Source organism: Myxine glutinosa, chromosome 4, assembly GCF_964187855.1.
Source record: "Myxine glutinosa chromosome 4, kmMyxGlut1.1, whole genome shotgun sequence".
Lineage (NCBI taxonomy): Eukaryota > Metazoa > Chordata > Myxini > Myxiniformes > Myxinidae > Myxine > Myxine glutinosa.
The window spans coordinates 133,644,959-133,658,327 of record NC_136264.1 but is presented as its reverse complement, the minus strand read 5'-3'; the positions used below and the strand labels follow the sequence as shown (position 1 = coordinate 133,658,327).

General features: G+C 49.3%; 1 protein-coding gene across 1 annotated transcript in view; it reads left to right on the top strand.

The window, feature by feature from the left end:
• The window catches only part of LOC137425253 (E3 ubiquitin-protein ligase BRE1A), a 77,850-nt gene that overhangs the window by 19,670 nt on the left and 44,811 nt on the right, over nt 1–13,369 (top strand). The window contains exons 4-5 of the mRNA XM_068113491.2: nt 5,887–6,069; nt 6,263–6,381. Of these exons, the coding sequence (XP_067969592.2) occupies nt 5,887–6,069; nt 6,263–6,381 (302 nt within the window). The remainder of the gene's footprint in view (nt 1–5,886; nt 6,070–6,262; nt 6,382–13,369) is intronic.

Sequence of the window (13,369 nt, the reverse complement as noted above, 5' to 3'; positions counted from 1 at the left end):
GGGGATTTCACATGTGGCAGGCCATGGCAAGCCTTGTAACACCTTTTACACCATCTATGGAATTGTACTGAATTGTGCTGAGTTGTGTGGAGAATTGAATGGCAGCGGGGGAGGAAGTGTGTTTTGGGGTCTTGTGGGTGGGGAAGGTGTGTGTGTCCGCAGGTACAGAGCAAGCTCTGAGGAGCGATGCCTGCGGGCCCCCCTCTGCGGCAATTACCCCTGGCAGCCGGTGGTAACTGGAAATTGGAGCTCGTCGGTGGAGGGTCTGGTTGGGCGCCGCGGGGTGAGGAAGTCCCCCGGTGACCCGTGTTGCTGCGCGAAAGCAGGAGGCAAAGGAGCCTGGTGTGTGTGGAGACCCTCACCGGCGAGGTAACGGCGGAAAGGGGCTGTTGGGCTGTCATGGGGCCAAGAGGTAAAGGGGGGGGGGCAATGAACTTGTAAGTCGGTTGACTTGTTTTTGGGACTGCGGGCACCACAGCCTGATGCGCCCCCACCATCTTTTTGTGCGGTACCCCCCCGCTGCCTAGTTGAGGAATGCACACACACGTGAATGACATCAATGCCATGGTCCTGCAGGGGGGTGTATTGAAGAAGAACCTTATTGATTTTTGAAATGCCTTGATGACCTATGGAATGAGGATGAGTGGTTAAGGGGTCTGTGTAGCATGAATGTGGGCGAAATCCACCGAGCCGTGTCACTCACCTGTAACATCTGGACAGGGCCGTGGAAAATTTAGGGGGATGCATTGGGGATGGCCCCGCAGGTAAGGTTGTGTCTTGTGGCATCCACCGGGGGACGCGGTCTGTAGACCGGGGTATGTACAAAGGTTAGAGTTTTGAGTTTTGGAAAGATGGTTAAGTTTTGTGGTTAAGTTAGTGTTGTGTGTTGTTGTTTCCTCCCTCCACAGGAACAACGAAGAAGATGTACATACTTGCATGATGGTTAAGGGGTTCAGCATGTTAAGGAAGTGTAGGTAGGTAGTCCGACTCACTTCCCACAGCCCTTCCTGATTTATTTCATAGGTTAATTAAGTGTGTGACAGTAAGTGTTAAGGCTGGAATGGTAGCCCTGCGGTGAACCTTGCAGGAGCTACGGTTCCAGGGGGGGGGGCTGTGTTATGAATTTGGTAATGCAACATCTAGAGCTAGGTAGATCTGAATAGGTAGGTATTCGGCTGTCGTGACAGGGACTCTACATGTAATAAGTTATTGATGTTCAGGCGGTTGTCGGGGTAAGATGTATGAGTGTGGATCTACCTGGAGATTCGAGTGTTAAATAGTGAGGGATTAAAGGTAACGCCCCTGTGAGTATCACCTAGTAATCAAACCTTTGTCCTTTATGGCACTGCAAACCACATAAACATTAGTTAGGTCCTTAGCGCAACATTAAATAATCCCCTTTCCCTGACAAGGACTTCGTATTAAATTGACAGGAAACCAGGTCAAAAACACCACCACGATTGGCCGCCACCGTGTACACCTCCAAAGGCCTACAAACCTGGCCGGCACGTGTTATGCCAGGACCGCAGGGTCGCGTAACGGGGGAGATGTCAGGAGTCGCGGGAGGCTTTGATTGGCTGAGGAGTGCGCAATGTGACGTCATCGGCCACCAATATAGGCGACGGTCGGACGCCATTTCAACAGACACGGACACACACGTCGATGAGCGATCAAGTCGGGAGTTGAGTTGAGTTCGTGGCAGGCACTGGCAGACGCAGGCAGGCACCAGAGAGTTGAGCGGTGGTGGAGAGTTGGAGAGGACACGCCATTCCAGTCGCAGTTCGAGTGCAGTTCGGGTTGTAGGGAGTCGCAGGAGACACACGAGAGCACACCCAGTTGGCACTGAGCAGTTCGTTGGCACTTGGCTGCCAGCACTCCCGCGTCGAGTCGAGTGGAGTTGAAAGGAGTCCTTCCTGTCCCTGGTCAAGTGGAGCCGCTGGCCTGCGTCGGACGCGTGGTGCTTGGAGCGAGGGGCCTCGTGGTGTGCGATCGGGCCGGAAGGAGCGGTGCTGGACACCAACAATACAAGACGACAAAGACAGATAAGCCCGATCTCCGCGTATATTTTGAACGACGGGACGTGTTATTTTCGTGATTAATCTCCCTCGTTTGTGTTTGCTGTCAGTCGTGTGGGGACGTCCCGATTTAGGTTTATTAGAATTATTAGATTTACCGGCGGGCTTTTTCACTGGCTTTACTTTTCCTAATAAACCCTTATATTACTTTTTGTACATAATATCTGAACGCAGTTTTCCTGGGTGTTTGATTTTAATAGATAAGGTTGCGGAGCCTTCGCTGCGCCCCGCCATTCCGCGCGTTGGTGTTGAACTTGAGTCCGCCATTGAGTGTTCGCCTCGGGAGTTAAAGTCTCGCAAATCGGTCATCCGTAACTGTGGTGTTAATCACGGTTACGCGACACACATATATATATATATATATATATATATATACATATACATATACATATACATATACATATACATATATACATACATACACACACATACATACATACATACATACATATACACACACATACACACATACACACATACACACATACATACATACATACATACATACATACATACATACATACATACATACATACACACACATACATACACACTAGAACGGCACTCAGTAGGGAGCATACCTCCGCCAGGTGAACAGTTTACGTTTTGTATCCCAGAGTAGACCTGAAAATCACAATACAGAATCACATTTATTCAAAATAAATCGTCCACAACTTTTTGAGTTTTTTTTTATGCCTCCGCCGACGAAGTTGCCGGAGGCATTATGTTTTCGGGTTGTCCGTCCGTACGGGCTAACCCTCGTTTTTCTCAGCAACCATATGTCTGAGGTGAAACTTTCAGGGTAGGAGTGACATCCATGCAGAATGTTTTTATGATAATTGTGACGTCATAGGTCACATGGTATGGCAGCCATATCTGATTAAAAGCAAATAATATAAAAACATTTTTTCTCGGGAACCGCTGAATGGAAAAATTTGAAACTTGGCACATTGTCAAGTACTCCCAATGGGGAACAAAAGCATGATAATGATGACATCATAGGTAAAGTGGTATACCAGCCAAAAATGCTTTAATCGAAATACTTATCCTAAAAATACTTGAAATTGCATGCACATGATCTTTGACCCATTTGTATTGAAATATTAAATTTATGACATCATAGGTCACATGCTTTGGCAGCCATGTTGGATTGAAGGAAAATATTAAATAATTATATCTCTGAAACTGCTCACCCTATCGATGCGAAATTTAACAAATATCATCCAACAGCACTGTTGCATGTAGTTTGAAAATGATGATGTCATAGGTCACGTGGTATGCAAACCATCTTGGATAGAAAAACGAACCTTATCCGGTCAACATGAAACTTCACAAATGTGATCCCCTACCCATACATATGCAGAGTGATGGCATCTACCCATTGTGGGACTATGCAGAGGCATATTGGCGAGAAGAAGTTGTCGTTTTTGAGATCTTTGAGATCTCCTGCTTTATATCGATTTTAGCCCCATCACTCAATGGTGAAGAATCACTTTAAAAATTAAAAAATTATAATATCCGAATCCATATTCAGTTCTTCACCAAAATCGAATCTATTTGTCCTTGTCAGACACCCAACCGGTTCACCAAGTTTCGTCCAAATCCATCCACAACTTTTTTGTTTTTGTTTTTTTGTATACAAGATCGAGGCTCGTGAAAGAGCTAACATTAATCACACAAAAAGACAAACCGACACACAAAACACAAAAAACAAGGGGAGCGACAGACAAGATGGGTAGAGAGGGGGAAGGACACAAAAGAGAGGGGGAAGAGGGGGAAGGACACAAACACAACATTTGAGAGCAGGGACATCGGGAGGACTTGGGGGGAGGTGGGAGAGGATTAAAACATATGAACACTGCAAGGACTCTGGGGTGAATTACCGGGGGTAGAAAAGATCAAGGTTTTCGATGGGGGAAGATAAGAGATGGTGGTGAACAGCTGTTTTAAAGACCTGGAGGGAGGAGTGGGATTGAAGGGAGTGGGGGAGTTTGTTCCAGAGGCGGGAGAAAAGGGGAATGAAAGAGTGAAGGTGAGCAGAGAGCCTAGACTTTGGCAGTTTAACCATAAGAGGGTTGCAGGCAGATCTTGTGCGACCTGAAGGAATATTGGGGGGGACAGAGCACAGAGAGAGCTGGGGGAGCAAGGCCGGAGAGGAGTCGGTAGAAGACAGAAAGACCACCAACCTGCCTGCGGTGAGTGAGTGAAAGGCCCTCGGCGTTGACTACATCGCAGGAGATTCCAATGATTCTGAAAGCTTTGGCCTCAACAGCGTGAAGCTGAGCAAGGTGTGAGGCAGGAGCACCAGCCCAGAGGGGGGAACAGTATTCCATTGAGCTGCGGATGAAAGCCTTGTATGTGGTGAGGAGCTCAGGTGTGCCAAGGAAGGACTTCGCACGACGGAGGATGCCCAGTCGGCGACTGGCTTTGGAGGACAGCTTGGAAATGTGGTTTTCCCAAGAAAGATCATGGCAGATAGTGAGACCCAAAAGCTTGAGCGACAGAACTTCTTGGAGAGGATTGTTGAGAAAGTAGATGGGAGAAATTGATCTCCCAATGGTGAAGAATCGCTTAAAAAATTCTAGTAGCCGGATCCAAATTCGGATCTTCAGCAAAATGTAATCATTTCGTCCTTGTGACATACGCTACATCTCTGCCAAATTTCGTCTGAATCCATCCACAACCTTTTGAGATATCTTGTTCACAAACAAACAAACAGACAAACAGACAGGGGTGAAAACATAACCTCCATCCACCTTTGGGGGCGCAGGTAATAACCAAATATTAATTTGCTCCATTATAATAAGAGAAGATTTACTGGTGTTGCCTGGTGTTGGGCTAGCGGCTAGGGTGCCAGCTTAGGATCCTAGGATCCTGGGTTTGAATCCCGGTCAATCGCTGAATTAACGCCAAGGGGGTTGACTCAGCCTGTCATCCTTCCGAGGTCGGCAAATTGAGTACCAGTTTACTGGTAATTCCCTGTTTGTCGTAAAAAGGCGACAAAAAGGGTTGGCGGCAGGAAGGGCATCCGGCCGTAAAACATTGCTTCAAAAAGGGAACCAAAAAACAACAACTACCACGGTCCCCGAAAAAGGCCAAACCCCGCTTGTGGGGAAAAATGGCCTCTAAAGGTGTTTTTTTAAATTTGTTTTTTTAAATATTATTATTATAATAAGAGAAGATTTACTGGAGCGTAACAACATAAACAGACAGACACTCGCAGACGGACACTCGCATAAACACACACACATGGACAGACACACACACACACATACAGACAGACACACAGACAGACAGACACATACACACACATACATCTCGAACTATTTACATGTTTTTAGAGTTGAATGAACAACAACAACACAACAACAACATGCATTTTAAGGCCATGTTCCCTGCTAGAGCGGGGGTTAGCCTTGCGGTCCCCATGACAATCTTCTCCATTTTGCCCTATTTTCTGCATCTCTCCTTGTTAACCCCCTTGCCCGCATTTCTTCTTCCACCATCTTTAGCCAAGTCTTTCTCGGTCTTCCCCGTCCTCTACTTCCTTCTACATTAACTTCCATCACTCTTCTCAACCAGTCACTTTCATCCTTCCTCAATACATGACCAAACCATCTCAACCTGTTCCTCTTCACAGCATCAATCACAGGCAATATTCCCATCATCTTTCGCAATTCATCATTTGTCTTCCTCTCTCTCAACGATACTCCGAAAAGGGTTGAAAAAAGTTGAATGAACAGCTGGGCTCATTTTTAAGATTGCAAAATGTTTTACACTTGCATTTTCCTTTCTTTTTCTTTCACCACAGGCCGTACCAGTGATGCTGCGGTTTCCTTCCTGGCCACTCTTGCAAGTAGTAGTAGCGAAGAGATGGAGTTGCTTCTGAACGAACGCACTAAAGGCTCAAAGGAGGCAGCGTCACGTCTCGTGTCATCCATTGAAGCTGCTTCTCATCGCATGCACTTCATTTCAGCTTCGTTGAACTCCCAGGGTAAATGTCAGAAGGACATACATGAGAAAAAGTACACAAAAGTGAAGTCTAAATGGAAAAAATAATAAAAGGGGGTAGAGGTGAAGAATTGAAGGAAGCATAACAGAATAGCAGTTTTATGTTGAAACTTTGGTTGTTCATTGATGTGGAGCAACATTCAATTTGTATCTTTGTCCAAACTCTCATTCTGTAGATAATTGCAAACTACAGGAAGGTGTACTGGAGTTAAATCGGGAGCTTCTGGCAGAGAACGGACGATTGCAGGAAATGACGACATATTTGCATTCACGGCACCACAAGATGGCGATGGAGGTGAGAGGGAATCAGTGAGCCACTACTAAGGGCAAGGATAATCTGTTTAACTGCAAAATATTTAACTGCTATCCATAATGTATTGTTGCGGATCTCGAGCTAGTCACGCTGGTATTGAACGCCCGAGCGGTTTGTGCGTCGCGTAACTCGTGCCATTAACACTATGGAACCCGATCGAGCGGTTTTAATTCATGCAATGCTAGGTCAATGGTGAAAAGACGATGACGGCCAGGTTGGAAACAAACCACAGGATTTATTCACAAATGTACAATATTCAGAGAAAAGGGACACAGTGGAGAATCTTAACGGCCTTACTTACGTTCCTAGACAAGGGCCCTCAGACTCGTTCGGGGAAGGGGAGGAAGAGGGGAACGCGCCCAAAGCGCGGCCGCTCGTGCAGTTTGCCCGGACGGGCTCGTTTGGTGGACACCTTCAATGATGTTCGTGGCAGGGGCGCTGATCACAGTCGTGCACGTAACAGGAATTTGAGGAGCGTATCCCAAGGTCAGCGAGGCAGAGCGCACGTGCAGGGAGTCCAGGCAGAGAGGTCGTCAGGGCAGAGAGAGCGTTCAGAGTCCCGGGCCAGAGAGAGAGAGAGAGAGCGGGGGTCCGGGCCGGGTTTTATAACCCCCCCGGAGCCCCACTCGAGTGTTCCACGGGCCTCTACTGGCCGCCGGGGGTCACGTGTCGTGACAGCCCCTTATTGGTTGCCCTCAGCCACTCCCTTCAGCCTCCATTGGCTGTAACTTACTGGTCACTCCCTTTAGCTCTCATTGGCTGTAACTTATTGGCCACTCCCTTTCGCTCCCATTGGCTGTTCGCTGCTTACCAGCCACACCCTCCAGCTCCTCCCTCGGGCCTGCTAGACTTGTCCTAGGCCTATGACATGGCACTTCAGGCTGCAATGAGGCCTACCATTACTCTACCTGCCTCAACGCATACTAACACTGGGAAGGAGACTATACTTCACATTTAATAAGAAATAACTAACTAAGCGAGGCTACATGTTGTGGTGTAACTAACTATAGGGCGGTTGCCTTTATTCCCAAAACCGCAACACGACCCCCCTCTCCGACCAGACTCCTCCCGAGTCGACCTCAGTCGGAACGACCGGTAGAGTCTGGCATTCAATTTACTTTTATCATTAATGTGACACATAGATGTAATCCCCCTAGCATTTACTCTAACCCATGTGTGCGACATTTTTTTTACACTAGATATGTCCCTCCTAATGCGTTGAGCAGCTAATCTAACAGACTCACACCCGCAACAATTCGCACATTTCCGGAATTTTTGAACTAAACACATAGCCGGTGGGCACATTCTTATATTTGCAACACAAAACTTAGCCTTTATTTACAATACTACAACCCAGGACCTGCACTTTGAGGAAAGAAATGGAGGAAGGAAATGAAGGCACTTGCTGCTTGTATCTTGCATCATCTTCTTGTGGTGTGCGGGCTAACAAAAACCGGCTAGCCCTGACCGGCATACAGGACACTTGAACATCAGGGCCATCTAAATCTTCACAAATGGCACACATCTTCACAATTGCTTCACAATTGCACACTCTTTATGCACAAGCAGGGCCACTTCACACATGTTCCAAATGCGTGGCGTCAGTGCCACCCAACAGGTGGTCTGAAGCTTGGCCCGAACGCCACCCAACAGGTGGTCCATTGGTGCAAGATGAATTGGCAGCAAGATGCTGCACAGCAGAGGTGCGGGGCCACAAGGCTTGTGGTCCATGAGTACAAGATGGATTGGCAGCAAGATGCTGCACAGGTCGGCCTCCAGATGGGCCTGGGGCGGGGAGGAAGACAAGGCGCAACAAGCACAAGGAAAAGCAAACAGTGGCATGCGAAAAACAAGGTGACCAGGTACCACCCACCATACCTGGTGCGGTGCGAGGGACGTGGCAGAGTGAGCGGAGCAAGCTCGTCCCTAACCGTCCGTACCCCCCACCGTTGGCTACACTACCCTAGCCCCCCTTGTATTTACAATTTGTCTCTACGTCTTGTCTCCCATATCCCCCTCTAATGCCAAATTCGTCCCCAAATCCCTCCCAGGTTCTCCCAGGAAGGAAGGGATGGAACAAAACAATGTCTCACTCACGTCATGATGCATCTTACTTTCCAAACAGCTTACAGAGCCTTACGGTGTGAAGTTCGTCCTCCTTGGTGAATGGTTGTGGATGGTGCGAAGGGATCTCACATCCTAACTACACTAATAACATTACACATCTAAACTCCCCGGGGTGGTACCCTGCCAGTAGGCCTCTTTAAACTATGTGGTTCTAAGAACCCGAATTCCCATTGCCCACACTGTGGTGCCCTCCTGAATTTGGGTCTCACCCAACAAATTTTCTATCTGTGCCCTCGCACAATTTCGGGGCTGGGTCGTGTGGCTCTACCAGCAGGTCTACTTACCTGCGCCCCTCCGTCCACTGGAGCCGCCTCCCGAGCTTGCCTGCTCCTCGCAACTAATCTACCTGGGGAAGGCCCTCCCTGGCGCTTACCCCCTCGATGCCCACCTTGGCATTGGGCAACCCGGGTCCTTCCCTTGGATCCTCAGGCCCCACTCACACAATAACCTAACCGGCTCCCAGAGCCTACCTGCGGCCTTACCTGGCCGACAAGCTACCAGTGACGGCGTGCCTCAATAACCATACTCACCAATTAAACCACACGCCTAGCCATTTCACTGTCTCCTGCACCTCACAAAACACTACGTTCCACCATCCACACCACAGGTGTCAATATCCATGCAATTTACCTGATCCCTCTACCTAGCTTTAAACTACCCCCCTCCTCCCCCCGGGCTTTCGTGAATGGGTTCCTCTCCCCCCATTCAATCCTTCGCACCATGCATTCCAGACCATACATTCCAGACCTTTTATTCGCACACCTTTTATTCTCACAACACAATTCAATTCACACTACAACACAACTCCGTTTATTCTTACTCACACAGCATCATCTATCTAACAAATTTCCCTTACAACTCGTGCTTCCCTCGCCGCCCCTTTACACAATGCACACACACCCTTTGTTAACAACCACCTAAACTCTCTACGTCCCCTCTACAGTTCATGTCACTACTTAACTCTTGTCCCTAAGGTCTTTTAAATCCCTATCATTATCCTAGCCCTCCCTCGGCTAGCTTCGGTGCCCCATGGAGGCAACCATTGCTGGCCCCTCCATGGGCCTAACACTGCCATCCCCCTAAACTAATGCTCATGCCCCCCCCCCCTGTGGGAGGAATGGTCACACTACCATTCCCCCACATGGGGTACAATACTCCCCCCAGTCCTCTACACTATGAGCCCCCATCTATGGAGGTACTTTGTCACGGCTCGGCCTCGAAGGACCGAGCGATCCATGCGGGTGGTTGGTCGCCTGTATGGGATGTCCGTCCGGCATCGACGATCCGAGGGGGTAGGGATTGATGGGCCCAGGTGCCGGGCTCCATCCCTGCGCGGGGCCCATCGGTCCCACGCACGATGACCCAACCGGCCATGGTCAGAGCACCTCACCCGGTAAGGTGCATTGTTCCGAAACTCCGAATTACCCCTCGAACCCCGCCGACCGCCCTTGCCGTGGTACGGCGCCAACCATACCGTGCGGGTGCCGGAGGCACAAATCGTGCACGCCGGTCCTTGCAAGACCGACGCAGCACCGATTCCCTCCGGTCCCCACGGCACACAACTCACCGGGGGCTCGCGTACGCTACTCGTCCCGCTAAGCACTACCCCGGTCTGCGTCGATGCCTGGGCCGTGTCATCACATCTCGCGACCCACTCCACACTCGCACACCCAGGCGCACACGCGCCCCCCACACACTCCGTCATCGCACACTCCGGTGTGCACTCTCGCTCCACACACTCTGGTACGCACTCTCTCTCACACTCCGGTGTGCACTCCCGCTCCACGCACTCCGGTGTGCACTCTCGCTCCACGCACTCCGGTACGCACTCCGGTACGCACTCTCTCTCACACTCCGGTACGCACTCTCTCTCACACTCCGGTGTGCACTCTCTCTCACACTCCATACCACTACCACTCGCACACCTTACAATGGGCCCTTCTCGAACGCCCGGGTCTCGCCCGACCCCCAAGCTCGCCGAGCACCCGTTCGCACCAAACACATTCCCGCCATTGCAACTCACCTCCGGGCTCTCCTTCCCCCGCTTCTCTGCCAGCACCTGCAAACTTTCCATTTGGTTAGCAAGCACGTTATCACGGTGTGAACACAAACTTTGTATATACTCCACTACTTCCTCCCGTAATTCACTCCCTGTCTCTCCTCCCGTCTTTTCTATTTCAATTATTTCTTCCTTTTCCAGGGTTACCTCCTCTATTTCCCGGTGCGCCCCTACTATTTCCTCCTCTAACTCGACTATCGTCGGCGCCCCCAAAATTTTCTCTTCCAACTCGACTATCGTTGGCGCTCCCAAAATTTCCTCTTCCAACTCTACTATCGTCGGTTCCTCTACCTCCCGCTTCACTACTTTCATTGCCCCAGTCAGTTTGGCCGTGCTCCGCTTTAACCCCCTCTCCACGCGCTCCTCGTACCGCTTCACCTCGTCGCGTACCACCGCTACCTCCCTGCTCATCCGACACCCAATTCCCTCCCCCATGGTGTCCATCCGATTAGCCATCTTTTCCATGTTGCCCCTGGATTCCTCCCTCATCTCTTCCATATCCCTGGTTGCTTTCTCACTTTGCACCTCAAAGCATGCTCTGATTTGCGCCATTAATATGCCCATATCCATTGGCACCGCGGGCTCGGCTTCGCCGCCACGTGTGAGTCGCCGCCATTTTCTCCACTTCCTCCTGTCGCATCCTCATCAACTTCCCCCTCCATCAATCGTTCTTGCTGGTCCTGGGTCATTAATTCATCGACATTTTCTATTCCCACCGGCACCTGGTCGTTTTGGCCAGCCATTGCACGAACTCCAAAAAAAATTGTTTTTACTAAATTTTGTACGCTCGTAATTTTGTAATTTTGAGTACGTGAAGCGCACTCCAGGTCCAAATATCCATCTCCTGACACCAATTTTGTTGCAGAGCTCGAGCTCGTCGACGTACTGAGGGGGGGGGGGGGGGGGGGGGTTAAGCCCTGCTCTCCCTCGAGCTTCGAGTCCACGAGGCCGCTATCCACACGACACTCGTGGGGGGCGGATTGCGAAGCAATTCCAGCCACCGAACCCACAGCTAACGCGCGGAAGGGTTAACGGTCACGACCCGAGTACCTTCGACACACGCAGCCGTGAGAATGGGGGCTGAACCTCGCACGAGTCACGCTGGTATTGAATGCCCGAGCGGTTTGTGCGTCGCGTAACTCGTGCCGTTAACACTATGGAACCCGATTGAGCGGTTTTAATTCGTGCAATGCTAGGTCAATGGTGAAAAGACGATGACAGCCAGGTTGGAAACAAACCACAGGATTTATTCACAAATGTGCAATATTCAGAGAAAACGGACACAGTGGAGAATTTTTTTTGTCCCCCGTCGTACCGCGGAGCGAAAGGGGGACTATGGTTTTCACCTCCGTCCGTGTGTCCGTCCGTGCGTGCGTGCGTGCGTACGTGCGTACGTGCGTGCGTGCGTAAGCGAAGGACGGCGTTCGAATTTGGTGTGTGGGTGCAACCCACGTCAAAATCCAAGATGGCCACCGCCATGTATGTCTGAACCTTGTGAGAGGAATATCTTGAAAAATAAGCAAAGTACCAACTTCTAATATGGTGTGTGGGTGTATCTATGCATAAGGAAGAACGCTATTGAAAATTGGGTCGCCACGTCAAAATCCAAGATGGCCGCCGCCATGTATGTCTGAACCTTGTGAGCTGAATATCTTGAAAAATAAGCGAAGTACCAACTTCTAATCTGGTGTGTGGGTGTATCTAGGCATAAGGAAGAACGCTATTGAAAATTGGGTCGCCACGTCAAAATCCAAGATGGCCGCCGCCATGTATGTCTGAACCTTGTGAGCTGAATATCTTGAAAAATAAGCGAAGTACCAAATTCTAATCTGGTGTGTGGGTGTACCTAGGCATAAGGAAGAACGCTATTGAAAATTGGGTCGCCACGTCAAAATCCAAGATGGCCACCGCCATGTATGTCTGAACCTTGTGAGCAGAATATCTTGAAAAATAAGTGAAGTACCAACTTCTAATCTGGTGTGTGGGTGTACCTAGGCATAAGGAAGAACGCTATTGAAAATTGGGTCGCCACGTCAAAATCCAAGATGGCCGCCGCCATGTATGTCTGAACCTTGTGAGCTGAATATCTTGAAAAATAAGCGAAGTACCAACTTCTAATCTGGTGTGTGGGTGTATCTAGGCATAAGGAAGAACGCTATTGAAAATTGGGTCGCCACGTCAAAATCCAAGATGGCCGCCGCCATGTATGTCTGAACCTTGTGAGCTGAATATCTTGAAAAATAAGCGAAGTACCAAATTCTAATCTGGTGTGTGGGTGTACCTAGGCATAAGGAAGAACGCTATTGAAAATTGGGTCGCCACGTCAAAATCCAAGATGGCCACCGCCATGTATGTCTGAACCTTGTGAGCAGAATATCTTGAAAAATAAGTGAAGTACCAACTTCTAATCTGGTGTGTGGGTGTACCTAGGCATAAGGAAGAACGCTATTGAAAATTGGGTCGCCACGTCAAAATCCAAGATGGCCGCCACCATATATATGTCTGAACCTTGTGAGCAAAATATCTTGAAAAATAAACGAACTACTAACGTCTGATCTGGTGTGTGGGTGTATCTACGCATAAGGAAGAACGCTATTGAAAATTGGGTCGCCACGTCAAAATCCAAGATGGCCGCCGCCATGTATGTCTGAACCTTGAGTGGAATATCTTGAAAAATAAGCGAAGTACCAACTTCTAATCTGGTGTGTGGGTGTATCTAGGCATAAGGAAGAACGCTATTGAAAATTGGGTCGCCACGTCAAAATCCAAGATGGCCGCCACCAT